The 16,156-nt window shown below is 35.0% G+C and overlaps 1 protein-coding gene across 1 annotated transcript; it reads left to right on the plus strand.

The window, feature by feature from the left end:
* The first annotated feature begins 6,466 nt into the window (after positions 1 to 6,466).
* Positions 6,467 to 13,752, plus strand: LOC123538971 (hepatic lectin-like). The gene is made up of 4 exons (XM_045323412.2): positions 6,467 to 6,794; positions 8,982 to 9,025; positions 11,463 to 11,547; positions 12,074 to 13,752. Exons 1-4 carry the CDS (start codon positions 6,470 to 6,472, stop codon positions 12,316 to 12,318), a joined length of 699 nt encoding a protein of 232 aa, XP_045179347.2. The 5' UTR covers positions 6,467 to 6,469; the 3' UTR covers positions 12,319 to 13,752.
* Positions 13,753 to 16,156: the final 2,404 nt, after the last annotated feature.

Consider the following 16,156-nt stretch of genomic DNA (forward strand, 5'->3'; position numbering starts at 1 on the left):
ACTAAGGTAAATCCAGCCTGGATGTATGTAAACTGAACAGTGAACTAAGGTAAATCCAGCCTGAATGTATGTAAACTGAACAGTGAACTAAGGTAAATCCAGCCTGAATGTATGTAAACTGAACAGTGAACTAAGGTAAATCCAGCCTGAATGTATGTAAACTGAACAGTGAACTAAGGTAAATCCAGCCTGAATACATGTAAACTGAACAGTGAATTAAGGTATAACTAGCCTGAATACATGTAAACAGAACTGAATTAAGGTATAACTAGCATGAATACATGTAAACAGAACAGTGAGCTAAGGTGTATCTCGCCTGAACACATGTAAACAGAACAGTGAGTTTACGTATATCTAGTCAGAATACATGTAAACAGAACATTGAACTAAGGTACATCTGGCCTGAATACATTTAAAACAGAATAGTGAACTAAAGTATACCAGGCCTGAATACATGTAAAGCAGAACAGTGAACTTAGGTGTACCTGGCCTGATTACCTGTAAAACAAAACAGTGAACTAAAATATGCATGTGAAATATAATAGTGAACAGAGGTATACATGTATAACAGAACATTGAACATATGCACACCTAGCCTGAATGCATGTAAAACAGAACAGTAAGTAAAGATCATCTAGCCTGAATATAAAACAGAAAAGTAAACAGAAGTAGACCTAGCTTGAATACATGTCAAACAGAATGTGGAACTAAGGTATACCTTGCCTAAATACTTGTAAAACAGAATAGTGAACAGAGGTATACCTGGTCTGGATACATGTAAAAGTGAATACCAATAGTCAATTTAGATATATCTAGCCTGAATAAGTGTAAAACAGATCATGGAACTAAGGTATACTTGGCCTATTTACATGTAAAAACAGAACAGTAAACTAAGGTACACCTGGCATGAATACGTGTAAAACAGAACAGTGAGTTAAGGTTTATCTCGCCTGAACACATGTAAACAGAACAGTGAGTTAAGGTGTATCTCGCCTGAACACATGTAAACAGAACAGTGAGTTAAGGTATATCTCGCCTGAACACATGTAAAACAGAACAGTGAGTTAAGGTTTATCTCGCCTGAACACATGTAAACAGAACAGTGAGTTAAGGTGTATCTCGCCTGAACACATGTAAACAGAACAGTGAGTTAAGGTATATCTAGTCAGAATACATGTAAACAGAACAGTGAACTAAGGTACAACTGACATGAATACATGTAAAACGGAACAGTGAACTAAAATATACCTAACATGATTACATGTAAAACAGAATAATGAACAACAGTATATATGACCCAAATACAAGTAAAACAGGGTAGAAACCTAAGGTACACCTGGCCTGAATATATTAAAAACAGAATAGTGAACATAAGTATACCTAGTCAGAATACATGTAAAACAGAATAGTCAGATAAGGTGTACCTGGCCTGAATACCTGTAAAGTATGCATAGCCTGAATAACATATAAAATGTAACAATGAACTGCGGTACAATGACAGGTGAAGAAACTAGGCATATAACTATATTGACAGAGATCAGAAACTTTGCTAAAGATGGCAAACAGAGTACCTTTGTCTGTATTGGGATTAGCGCCGTTTTTCAACAGTATTTCTGTCGACCCAACCAGCGTTCCTGCATTCTGCTCAGGGCCAAGCCGCTCTCCGCAAGTAACTGCTAACTTTTCCATATGGATCAGAGAAACAACAATTCATATTGTTATTTGACAGGTAAATATCAGTAACTGCTTAATATGTATATGGCAAAATAGTCGAGTAAATTGCAGACACCAGTAGCAAATCGTCAAGTAATTGCAATGTTAGAGTTTAGAAAAATATCTGAACTGTAGAAAATTTGTTTCTTGAATTACAATATAGTTGACAAACACAAGATACATGTCTTAGTATTGATTAAAAGAAACACTACTTTCCTTATTCCTGTAAAAAACCTTGCGCACTTTCATATCCTTTCCGCACCTGTCATGTGCTAACGCCCATTTATTTTCAAATCGTCAGAAAGTCCTGAAAACTTACTCCCCATTAGCAAAAAAAAACCAAAAAAAAAAACAAAAAACAACAAACTTTTTGACAGGGTGACACCTGCGTGTGAACCCTGAATGTAGACCAAAGAAAATGTGTATTTTCTTTACTTCTGGAAAAGCTGACGGTCGTCTCATGTCATTTTCTGTGGTGTCAAAAACATACGTATGTCTTGCGAGATTGTATAAAACTGAGGTTGTGGAAGTCAGTAGTTCTTATTCCTTATTTGCCATAATGGTAGTGGCTAGAGAACCGGAATCGGTTCCCTAGACAGCGAACTTATTCGTCCGGGACCGGTTCTCTAGCCAAATTACCGTGCATAGGCTAGGGAACCGGAATTTTATTTCTATGGAAAAGCTGTCGAAATTCACTTTGTTTCTTTTGGAAAGTGTCATAATATATATAACATCTGATTATTTCATTTTCACTTTTGAGAAGACTCTCCGGGCTATTATTACAATCACAGGCTACATTCACTGAATGTTTCAAAAACTGAAACTGTTGTGTCAAGATTTCAATGTTTTTTATTATATAAAGAAGGAATTGAATTAGTATAATGTAACCCGAAATAACACGGGTCAGTTGCGTATTCTGCGGCTAGCCTCGGGGCGGCGAGACAGTATTACTATATAGGATTTAGCTCCATGAAAACAACACTTCCAAAAACAGGAAGTGCCCGGCTTTCCTACGGTATACAGACACTCAATAGGAAAATGGCGCGAAAAAATTGTCACATAATGTCGGATTCAAATAGTTCTATTTTATTTTTGCTCTGTAGAGCTATTTTTCTTACATTCATTGCATTTTTTTGCCATCATCACATGACAGATCTATGTTTGACATTAAGATAGCATTTGCATAATGAAATAATAGCATTACAAAATTTGCCGAAACTTAGGCCTATGTCATATACCACCACTACAACATGGAACTCAATTTTTAACCGATTTTACAACTTGTGTTTGTTTGACTGAAAATTCTTGCATCGAACGTCGTCTTCACTTTTCAGCACTGGCAATATTCTTTAACCGGGCTTTTTAAAATGCCAACCTTACAAAAAAGTACACCGGTTAAGTGGAAGGTGCGATAAGTAAATTTGAAGCACCGCATGGGAATTAACATAAAAGCAGCGCATTCTGTTTGATTTTGTCCTTTAAATTACACATTATCAGACCAATGTTTTTACCGATATTTTCGGATAAAATTTAAACGAGCGTTTGAACGACTGTAGATGCATTATTGTCATTTATTATTAGTTTTGTTTCCATTTTGTGATGGTTCAACCCTAACTGTGCTCTTTGATCGTAGATTTTTATATCATTCGATTTTCTACATGATTTAAACGCCATGCAAAACCTCCCTTTTTCGTTATAAGTGTTTTATCAAAGAATCGCTAGAATCATATGAACAATCAATCGCTATGAATAAGACTTCATGTACTATTCAAGAATTGTACCGGACGATTCTAGAATCTAAAAAAAGGATATTTTAGTAGTAACTTTTAAAGTTTGGAGGACTTTGATGTTTACTTCATGGCAGAAATCGGGGAAACAAAACAAATTAATAAACAGCAACATACAATGATGTAACATTGAAACTATTACATTACAACATATCATTAACATTTACTCAATGACTATAACTAAAACCTAGAAACGCACAATAGATGTGGTCTAGATATTTTAAAAATTAAACCAGTATTAAGAATAATAACTGCTATCACATTATTTTTCAATTTGGATCTTGCACTCGACGCGTCGTCTTGTTTTGGTCATCTTTGATAATATGATCTTGAGCTACGGATCTGGGTCTAACAATCGACGCATCGTCTTGCCTTCGTCATCTTTGATTATAAATGTCATCTTGAGCCACGGGCCTGGGTCTTGCCATCGACGCATCGTATTGTTTTCGTCATCTTTGATCATGTTATCTTGAATTACGGGTCTTGCCATCGACGCATCGTCTTGTTTTCGTCAGTTTTGATAATGTTATGTTGAATTACGGGTCTTGCCATTGACGCGTCGTCTTGTTTTGGTAATCTTTGATAATGTGATCTTGAGCTACGGATCTGGGTCTTGCAATCGACGCATCGTCTTGCCTTCTTCATCTTTGATCACAAATATCATCTTGAGTCACGGGCCTGGGTCTTGCAATCGACGCATCTTCTTGTTTTTGTCATCATTGATAATGCTATCTTGAGCTACGTGTCTGGGTCTTGCCATCGACGCATCGTCTTGTTTTCGTCATCTTTGATCATGTTATCTTGAATAACGGGTCTTGCCATCAACGCATCGTCTTGTTTTCGTCATTTTTGAATATCATTAGTACAGGTATGACACTATTTGTTACAATTTGTTCACTATAAGACCATTATCAGAACGTATTGGATGACCCTCGTAGTGTCAATTTTTTTCTAAAATCCTCTTGTACCTCGTTTTTAGAAGTTTCACATTCATATCAACTTTCTGCTGTCTTTATGGATATACAGAAGCAGAAATATACAAAAAAAAATAAATTAAAATAAAAATTGCAGAATATTCTGATAAATCTTTGAAGGAATTGTGACCGGGCTGGGGGTAAGATTCTGGAGTTGAAAGCATTATATAGAAAAAAAAAACAGTTTTAAAGATAGCGCTTAACCCAAATAATAGAAAAAGATTTCGTGCCTGTACTCAAGCAGCTCCTAGTGTTACGGTTATTTGCATTCAATTCGTTGAACTAGTGGTACATGACCTGTTGAAAATCAATTCTCTTTAGTAATGTCTGCAGATTACCCAGTACATACATTTGTAATTGTTCCAGCATTAAGGAATACATATTACCTCCATTAAGTATGTTTTACCAGCTTTGATCTCCATAAACATACACCATAATCTTGATCGTAACCAAACCAGATATACATGAATAATTACCATATTACCATATACGTTTTTATCTAAACATGAAAGCTCTTTCAAATATTTTATTTATCTTAACAGACCATAGATGCTTTTAGTCAGAACTAATCTGAAAAAGGGATCGCCATTTGTAACTCACCGTAATAATGCTTCTGTGTTAATTGAAGTTCAAAAAGTGTTGATATTAATTATATATATCCATGTACTAATAGCATCCTGTATCCTTTTTGTAATATTTTAAATTTTAATTAGTAACAATCAACCCATAAATCACCTGTTATTGTGGCATACATTTTGCAGATTCAATGATAATACTAATCCGTACGTGTTCTATTAATTTTATTTTCATCCTTGAAAGAACAGATAAATTGCGTTGCTCATTTTGACCGTTTGTTCAGTCGGTATACTCAGTACCTTTGATAATATTGGTCCTCCAGCTATCAAACTTTATATTAACCTTTACCCGACTAAGTTTCTAAAATGGACTCGTCCATCAATTACTTTGGGCAGCACCACTTATTATTCAAAGGGAAGTTCACTGAAAATTTACTAACCGAATAGGAAACAGTGCAGACCAAGATCAGCCTGCTCAGACGCCCTGGCTTATCTTGGTCTGCACGTCTCAAAGGCAAAATCACTTTCCGCCAGCAAGCTAAAGGTTAATACATTTGCCTGCAGTCAGTATATGACTCAAATGGCTTTTTTGTCAAAAGGTCCCAGGTAAATGTAATAATGATCGGGTTTCGATCAATAACTTCAGAATGTCCATGTTTACGCTTTAACCCACATCATGCTGGAAACATTGATTCTGTTTTGCGACCAGTGTAGATCATGACCAGTCTGCACATCCATGCAGTCTGGTCATGATCTGCAGTGTTCGCCATTTAGTCAGTATCTTTTTAACAAACACCCCTATTAACAGTTAATGGTACTGTCCAAACTGAAAGACGGACAAGTCCATTATAAAAAATAGCAGGGTAAGAGTTAAACTTTGTACATATGATATGATATCTGCCTGCTTTCAGCTAATGACCATTACTGGCTTGAGGATTATTGCAACAAATGTTAAGGTCACATTGCTCAACAATAATTGAGCTCTCATTTTCTAATTAGCCAAAAGCTCATTAGAATAAATAAATAACGTTGTGCACATATTGTCAATTGTATGTCCTACCAACTCGGTAACAAAATTACAAAGACAAAATATGACATACTTGTTGTTTCTTCATTCAGTTTCGTCCGAAGCAATCTTACATACTTCTCTTAGATATACTGGTAGATGATTCCGCTAAGTGCCATAGCTTGGTATATCAAACCCTCTATATTTCATATACTGTAAATTTGTCATAGCTGAGCTGTTTGCATGGTATCATTAGCCTCATTCACAGCTCAACAGCCTTTTCGTACTTTGAATTCAGGCTGCTATCCACCATGATGTTTAACATTTAGCATAAAAAGTAGGCAAAAACGCATGCGCAAAAAAAAACCCTCGACCGAACATTAATTCTGAAGCATTCAATACTAAACCGTCATCATGCTGATTACAACTTTGTCTTTCGGTCTCTGTTACTTATTTGTTTACGGGACATTTTGTAATGGCTTTGTCGGTAATAAAGTTACGAAATTTACAAAATATAAGTCGGTTATAGAAGGGTATATATGCCCAGCTGATCACATCATTTTTGACTACGAAGAAAATGTAAGTCTGGCGCGATGTGCATTGAAATGTTCCAAAACGTCCATGTGTTATGGAGTGTTTCGCCATATAACTGGCATGCGCTGTGTTGGCTGCCAGGACAGGTTTTTGACAAGTGATACTGCACCATTACTTAGCGGCACAGAATATTTCAGGCGACAGAGTAAGTCTTTGATATTGTCGAATTAATTCTATTGTTTTATTTTAATATCTGTTTAAATGTAGGCAAATTGTCATGAAGCATTTTGATGAGGGTAGTTTCTAATATGACTTTTAGCAATTAAACACTTTGTTGTTATAAATTGATTTTACAATTTTTTTCATTAAACGATTATTTTAAGATGTTTAATTAAGCTCAAAAGCAAGTTATGTTTATTTAAGAAAACTATTCAATCTAGAGGAAAAAATATTTCTAAATTTGTAATAAACAATTACTTAAATATGACTTTTCATATAAAATATGCTTGTCTTTAGAAAAATAATAACAATATTCTCAAAATTCAGAATAAATCCTGCTTCCTTCCCTGAAAACCTTAACAATTATGGTAGTAAGGTTAACAAACATAGCCCGATATGTATCCCTTCGTATTATCTGGAATTGAGGCGATCGCCATATCTTGACAAGCCTTTGCATCCCTTTTTATGTAGGTTTCCCCGATATATTTTCCTCCATGTTATCTGAAATCGGGGCGATCGCCATATCTTGACAAGCATTTCCATCCCTTTTTATGTAGGTTTCCCCGATATATTTTCCTCCATGTTATCTGAAATCGGGGCGATCGCCATATCTTGACAAGCATTTGCATCCCTTTTTATGTAGGTTTCCCCGATATATTTTCCTCCATGTTATCTGAAATCGTGGCGATCGTCATATCTTGTCTGGTACTTGCATCCCTTTTTATGCAAGGCTTTCTCGATAATTTTATCTCAATATTATCTTGAATCGAGACGATCGCCATATCTTGACTGGCACTTGCATTCCTAATTAAGTTTTTATGCAGGGCTTTCTCGATAATTTTACCTGAATGTTATCTGAAATCGAGGCAATCGCCATATCTTGACTGGCACTTGCATCTCTATTTATGCAGGGCTTTCTCGATAATTTTACCTAAATGTTATCTGGAATCGAGGCTATCGCCATATCTTGATTAGTATGTTTGGTACTTTAAGTACAAGAGTCCTTAATATTTTTTTCTTCGTATGACTTCGAATCCAGGCGTTCGCCATATCTTCTTTGTCACTCACGTCCTTTGTTTTCCTCCACATTATTACCTCGAATTGAGGAGATTGCCATATCTTGTTCAATGGTGGCAGTAGCGTACCTAGGATACAGTATGGGTCCATGAGCCATATACACTTAAATATTTCACAAATATTATGTTTTCTAAGGAAAAACAATGCCAAAATGTCATTTTGAAATTATTTTGCCCCTGTGACAATGAGCCATTAGAAAGGTGATCATAAGCATTTTGACATGTACATTGCTTCCAGGTCCGTAATTTTGTTCAAACAATATATGAGCCGTGCCACGAGAAAACCAACATAGTGGGTATGCGACCAGCATGGATCCAGACCAGCCTGCGCATCCGCGCAGTCTGGTCAGGCTCCATGCTGTTCGCTTTTAAAGCCTATTGGAATTGGAGAAACTATTAGCGAACAGCATGGATCCTGACCAGACTGCGCGGATGCGCAGGCTGGTCTGGATCCATGCTGGTCGCATACCCACTATGTTGGTTTTCCTGTGGCACGGCTCAATATTTCTTTACAAATTGTTGGCCGTCTTGTGAGCAAGTGAATACTCTTTCAGAAAAATCTTTCTTCAACGCCCAGTTGCAACCCCTTTACACATAGCGAGCGAACAACGGCGTACAAACGATAGTTTTTTCTCTATACGAATAAATCCCACACATTTTCCGCACCAAAGTCTTCCCCCTAAAACACATCAAGTATTCACTTGCCCAAAAGACGGCCAACCATTTGTAAAGACATACTTTTTGGAAAAAATTACGGACCTGGAAGCCATGTACATGTCAAAATGCTCATGATCACCTTTCTAATGGTTCATTGTCACAGGGGCAAAAAATTTCAAAATGACTTTTTTGCATTTTTTCTCCTTAGAAAACATAACAATTAAGTGTATATGGCTCATGGACCCATACTGTATCCTAGGTACGCTACTGCCACCTGTGATCTTGTTTGGCAGTATTGCGCTCAGTTTTTACGCCGCTTTGACGAATACTTCGTCACAGCAACGAGTATTTAATTATATATAATGTGCAAAAATATATCACCAAACAAAACTACAGTCAATTCTAAATATAAATAAATGTTACTGAACATTTAATTTCAGCGTACAAACTGGTTTTGAAAAGAATGCCTTGGACAGATGCTAAGGTAGTTTATCTTTTCTTTTGTTAGTTATATAACTTTCATTGTTGTTTGAATTAGAATTTGCTTAAGGATGTACGAGCGAATTTTTTCTAACGTTCAGAATTTTTTCATATCCTGTGATCTTGAAGAACATTAGTTTCTAAGACAAACAAGAGCAGAAAAAACATAGGTCACCGAACTCGTTTTACTCACTGCTTAAGCATTTCTGAAATTTTGTAAAATTAGAAAAATGGTGGTACTATATAAAACATATAATCTCCTACTTAATCTTATAGGGATTTCAGGTCTTACAGGTTAATATGAATATATAGTGATGTCAGTATTATATAAGCATAAATGTCACTCAGAAATCTCTTTAATTTTTACATGTTGACATAATTACCCCACCCACATTATTTTCAATGGGAAAAACGTAATTAGATCTACACAAAAATTCTGACCTTAAGATTTTTAAAATATTTTGCAGCATTAAAGACACACAAAAATGCTTCAAAATGGAAAGAAAAAAGTTAGGGTCACCGTGCATCTAAGAGATTTATAAAGAAAAAACTGCTAAAAAGTGGTGAATTTTGATATTTTTTGTTCTTTTTGTTTTAATTTATATTTTCTAGATAATATAAAGTGCTATCTTGAAAACTTTAATTTTATTTATAGCTTAACATTATATGTATCAGTCAGAAAAATATCGAAACCAAACCTGATCTACTTTAATAGATATCTAAATTAACCTACCCTACCCCATTGTAATTTCTACGTTAATTTTAGGCAAATGCCAGCCAAAAATACGGGTGGATTTTGTTTTTCGCAAAAAGCATAATATATTTGGTTAAATGGTACATTTTAGCCATATTTTAATTATTTAGCATTAATTTTTGGCACAACTTTTGTTAAAAAGCAATATTCGAAGAACATTTTCAAAATGGCGGATATCTTGAAAAAAAAAAAAAAAACGCTCGTACATCCTTAAGGAGGTAGGTTACCTTGTTACCAGGGTAAATTCAAATTAGTTGAACCGCAGCAAATTTTTGTATTCCGTGTAATATGATGTTTTAACTGCTACAATCTCAATTAGTTTATCTCTGTCTCTTCAAGTTCAGTTATTATCCAGGTTTGAAGAACATGGCCCTCCAACGGTATTTTATATTGAAAGAAGAAGGAAAATACGGATATTTAACACTTTTCAGTGTATTTTAGTTTCACTGATATCCATAGAAGTCTGCATGATTGATAATTTTACTTGTATGCGTGTTAGCTTTCTATTATAAGCTTAAAATATATATGTCGCGGGGCTCGTGTTTCCATGGTAACGCATTTTCTCTCATTTTTAAACAACTATGTATAAAAAACGGGGTTTTCGACGGCTTCAGTGCAATTCTGTTAATGACCAACATGGAATATTTGAGTAATATTATTAGCAAAATACCAAGCATTTTACATGGTACCCTATTTTTCTTAAAGTTTAAAGTAACCATGGCAACAGAGATGTTTAAAATAGCTTATATCTTGCTCTTTGTCGTAATTTCTTATAAAAAATATTGAATAAAATTATTTTTCTTGTTAATGTAGCTTTAAAACATATTATTTCTAACGTAAGTTATATTTTCGTGTTATTTGCATTTACTAAAACAAATTTCACAGCTTAATATACTAACAGCAGTACCCTTCGTCTGGCATTTTTCATGGAAAAATCGTTCAGCATGCTGCTATTACTCTCATAGATATTGTTGAAATGAAAATAAAAAGCCGAAGCTGTGTTCCTTAAATAGACCAGTGTCAACGCTTTTGAATTTTACATTCAGATATATAGGTCACGGGCTTCGTTTCCATGGTAACATCAATTCAATTCAAGAAACCACACTTTTCTACTGAAATTTGAACAATTTTAGAGCTTAGTTTTAGTATATATGTAACAAACTATCAAGGAAACTGAAAAATAGGTATTTCAAATCAAACTGAAAGATTTTTATTTGAAAATGGCCGTAACAAGTAACCTTTCACCCAGCTATATTCCAAATTACATTGGTTACCATCATCCATTTTCTTACATTCCGCATAACATTTCAATATAACTACATAAAAGAAGCAACATATTGATTATAATTCAGAGCAAAAGACTCATAAAAATTATTTCAGCATTATTGTTATTTTTGTTACTTGTTACGGCCATTTTCAAATAAAAAGTCAAGCAGTTTGATTTGTAATACCTGTTTTTCAGGTTCCATTGATAATTTGTTACTTACATACTAAAACTAAGATCTAAAATTGTTCAAATTTCAGTAGAAAATTGTGGTTTCTTGAATTGAATTGAGGTTACCATGGAAACGAAGCCCGTGACCTATGTATCTGAATGTAAAATTCAAAAGCGTTGACACTGGTATATTTAAGGAACACAGCTTCGGCTTCGGCTTGTTATTTCATTTTCATTTTATTGTAATTGCAGAATTATTGCAACGATCTTGGAGGATATTTGGCAATCATTACGTCACAAGAAGAGGAACAGTTCATAGAGACAAGCGTCTTCTCCGGTTTGTAGACTCATAGTATTTGTTTAAGTGAATGGGGCCAGTTTCGTAATGTGGCCCGGGTACGGTTTTTTATAAGAAAAAAGGTACATTTATCTTAGAGATATTTATATTTAAAGCATTCTTGCGGACGACTAATTGCAAAATGTGCATTTTTGGCCTTTCAAGTTTGCCTCAAAATTTAGTGTCCTGAAACCGGAATTTACTCGTTTTTATCAAATCAGCAGGCTGAAAATGTCACATGATGCAGTGCTAAGTATACATTCGCCCTACACTTCCCTGACATTTCCCAAAATTGTATTTCTTGTGATTTTTTTCTCACTGGTATCAACGCAAATTTTGTGGAATTTTCAATTTTACTGTACCCGTAAGAGTTAATTTCCGACACTGAATGAAATTCTCACGACCTTTCTTCAGTGTTATGTTGTAACATCCTAACATTAGGCTAATTACTTAATTACTGATTTCATGTAACGTTATGCGTTGCATTTAGTGTTCAATTTAACCTTTTGTAAATTTTACACTATAGCACAAAATGGAAGTGTTTGGCTGGGAGCCACGACTGATGCAAGTGCGAAATTTTTTCTGTGGCAAGATGGAAGCGCAGTATCTGACGGTTACATGAACTGGAAAGATGGAGAACCGATTCTGTACAATCCTTCAAATGACAAAGCTGAACATTGTATGCTTATTCATAAACATACGTCGGGTGTGTGGAGATGGAAGGCTAAGTCCTGTAGTTACAAAGTTATCCCCTTATGTGAATTCGATTGATTTGTATTTATGTGTATATCATGCTTTGTTATTGCAGCCCAATTTGAAATGTTTTACTATTATGCACCCAGAAACATTTTAGTGCATGGAGTTGCCACCCCCTCTCCCCCTCCCAACTCCCCCTCCCTTTATTTGCCGGTCAGTGCGCCTGTCCTTACTGAAGACTTTTTCCAGATTACTCCTTTTACACTTTCAAGGAACTTGTCCCAAGGTTACAGAAATAGATCACTTATAAAGAAACTTGCCCGCATTTGGCAGGACATAGATGAGCGTTGTCCGTTTTATTGCCCTTTTGTGTAATGCTGTGCATTGCGCAGTACTAATACAAGCCTTGTCCGGATAACTCCTTTTGAAATTTTCAACATTTTCTGTCAAGTCTTATAGATACATATCACTATGAATGTTCCTTATCCTGTCCAGGAGTTATAACCCTACGGAATCTTACAGAATGCTGCGCATGCGTATTGCGCAACACTCAGCTTTTTCGAATTACTTCTCCTACAGATTTTAACGAATCTGGTCCAAACTTGAAGTCATAACGCATTTTGTCAGGGCACAAATGTAACATGACTGATTCAGGGTTGTTTGTCCTTTCATTTATTATCGCATAAAAACGTATTGCTCAGCCTTTTCAATAAGCTTGTTTAAGTGTCTTCAAACGATATATATATATCCGACACTGTAAAACCATTTAATGCCGTGGGTACAAAATGTGGTTTTAGCCAAAACAGCTATTTCATGGAGATATAAATTCGTGGGTTTCTAGATTTGAACATTTATGAATGGGAATTTAAGCAGTTCGTTTGGGGTTAGAATTTGTGGATTGAAAATAATATCTTAATATCTTAAACATCATTGGGAAGCATACAATGCAATCATGCAAAATTATAGCAGACCCGATTTGATTGAGCCTGCTAATGAGAGGGAATGAAAATTGCAATACCTCTCATTCTCTCTAGCGCCGGTTTAAGTGGAATTCTGTTACACAGGTACTGAATGACTCCATGATCCGGGAGAATTTGAAGATCTATAAACACTGTTTTATGGTCACCACACGGCACTTAAAGACTGCTGTTTTGATAGTTAATAAATCTTAAACAAGATCCTATGGAAGTACAGAACACTACCAAACAAATTTATAGCAGACTCGATTTGATTCAGTTCCTGAGAGGTAATGAAAATTGCAACACCCCTCATGCCCTGTAGCCCAGGCTTCAGTTGAAGTCTGTTTCACAGATATTGAATGACTCCACGTCCCCAAAGAATCAGAAAAATGTATTAATACTAAACCCACGTAAGGGGAGACATTAAACGGCCACCACAAGGAACTTAAAGGATGCTATTGTTATAGCTATAAACATCTATAACAAGATCTTTTCGAAGTATAAAACGCGACAAAGCGTAATAATAACAGGTTCAATTTGACTGAGTCTGCTAATGAGAGGTATAAAAAATGCAACACCCCTCATGTCCTCTAGCACTGGCTTTTTTTTGAGTTATCTAATAACCCGTTTATTTTCCATTCCATATAAAACAGTACATCAATTTATACAATACAACATGTAAACACTGGCTTAATGGAATTCTAATTCACAGATATTGAATGACTCCATGACTCTGAAAGACCAGGAAATATATTGATACTGAACCCACGTAAGGGGAGACATACGGAATTTAAAGAATATTGTTGTGACAGTTACGAAAATGTTTGGAAGCACAGAATGTAACAAAGCAAAATAATAGCAGACCCGGTTTGCTTGAGTTTGCAGAAAACCACGAAGTTTAATAAAATCATTCCACAACAAATATTATGATTTCAAATCTATGCATATTAATGTACACACAATGCAATTATCGATTTGTCTCCCCTCTATAGACTGCTTATAGAAATCTCAAGGACTTTGAACCGCTTAAGATCGACAATGAGACGGAGTGTCAGTGTCTTGATTTATAATTCTCTTCTCTTAGAGTTTTAATACTTAATCATACATTTTATAGCATTGCAACTACTCAAAAGATTTTGATTAAAATAAATATGAAAAGAAATATGACTCTAAATTGTTTATCATTTTATCTTCATTTTTGTTGGCATGATTTTGTGCGTACCATAAATTGAAACTTGAAATCGAGTATAAATTGATGTAAGTATAAATGCTTTGATACTTACTGTCACTAGTTACCATTTTACACCCAATTTCATAGTCATACTACACCCCTTTCACTGTTCTGTCGCGTTCTATATTTCGTTATGTCGTGTTGTTAGTTTCGTTTTTGTCGCCAACACCATTGATAATCTTTTTCGGCTGGAAAACTTTATTCGTAATGCATTTGTCAGAATAAAATCTTGTGTTTAGAAAGCTTTAAATGGCTTATGATACAACTTTTATTCATCTTAGCAGAGCTTTGATTTCCTACAGCTTTCCATTATGTACAATGTTTTGCATAAAAATAAGACTAAGTAAAATGCATGCGCAAAGAAAGGTCCAACATTAATTCTAAAGCATTCAGTACTAAACCGTCATCATGCTGATTACAACTTTGTCTTTCGGTCTCTCTTACTTATTTGTTTACGGGATATTTGGTAATGGCTTTGTCGGTAATAAAGTTACGACAAAATATAAGTCGGATATAGAAGGGTATATATGTCCAGCTGACCAGATCATTTTTGACTACGAAGAAAATGTAAGTCTGACACGATGTGCATTGAAATGTTCCAAAACGTCTATGTGTTATGGAGTGTTTCGCCATATAACGGACATGCGCTGTGTTGGCTGCCAGGACAGGTTTTTGACAAGTGACACTGCACCATTACTCAGCGGCACAAAATATTACAGACGACAGAGTAAGTCTTTGATATTGCCAAATAATTCTATTGTTTTATTTCGATATCTGTTTAAATGTAGTAAAATTGTCATGAAGCATTTTGATGAGGGTTATTTTCAATATGACTTTTAGCAATTCAACATATTATAATTAGTTGATTTTACATTTTTTTCATTAAACGATTATTTTAAGATGTCTAATTAAGCTCAAAAGCAAGATATTTTTATTTAAGAAAACTATTCAATCTGGTGAAAATAATATTTCTAAATTTGTAATGAACAATTACTTAAATTTGACTTTTCATATAAAAATACGCTTGTCTTTAGAAATATAATAAGAATATTATCAAAATTCAGAATAAATCCTGCTTCGTTCCCTGAAAACTTTAACGATTATGGTAGTAAGGTTAACAAATATAGCCCGAATTTTACCCCTTCGTATTATCTGGAACTGAGGCGGTCGCCATATCTTGACTGGCACTTGCATCCCTTTTTATGCAGGGCTTTTTTGATAGTTTTATCTCAATGTTATCTGGAATCGAGACTATGGCCATATTGTGATTGGCACTTGCACCCCTTTTATGAAGGGCTTTCTTGATAATTTTATCTCAATGTCATCTGAAATCGAGACGATCGCCATATCTTGACTGACTCTTGCATCCCTTTTTATGCAAGGCTTTTTCAATAATTTTACCTCAATGTTATCTGGAACAAGGCTATCGCCATATCTTGATTGGCACGTTTGGTCCTTTAAATGCAAGCGTCCTTGATATTTTTTTCTTTGGATGACATCGAATCGAGTCGCGTCATATCTTCTTTGTCACTTACGTCCCTTGTTAATCAAGTGTTCTCTACTATATTACCTCGAATTGAGGAGATTGCCATATCTTGTTTGGCAGTATTGCGCCCAGTGTGTACGTCACTTTCACGAATAAGTCGTCACAGCAACGTGCATTTTATTATATATAATATGCAAAAATTTATCACCAAACAAAACTGCAACAAATTCTAAATAT

This window comes from Mercenaria mercenaria, chromosome 18, assembly GCF_021730395.1.
Source record: "Mercenaria mercenaria strain notata chromosome 18, MADL_Memer_1, whole genome shotgun sequence".
NCBI lineage: Eukaryota > Metazoa > Mollusca > Bivalvia > Venerida > Veneridae > Mercenaria > Mercenaria mercenaria.

What these genes read in the sequence shown, in the direction of transcription:
- LOC123538971 (XM_045323412.2), top strand. Translation starts at nt 6,470, where the DNA reads ATGCTGATTACAACTTTGTCTTTCGGTCTCTGTTACTTATTTGTTTAC. An exon ending in AGAATATTTCAGGCGACAGA is followed by an intron (nt 6,795 to 8,981) that starts GTAAGTCTTTGA and finishes ATTTAATTTCAG; the next exon opens with CGTACAAACTGGTTTTGAAA. An exon ending in AGAGACAAGCGTCTTCTCCG is followed by an intron (nt 11,548 to 12,073) that starts GTTTGTAGACTC and finishes TTTACACTATAG; the next exon opens with CACAAAATGGAAGTGTTTGG.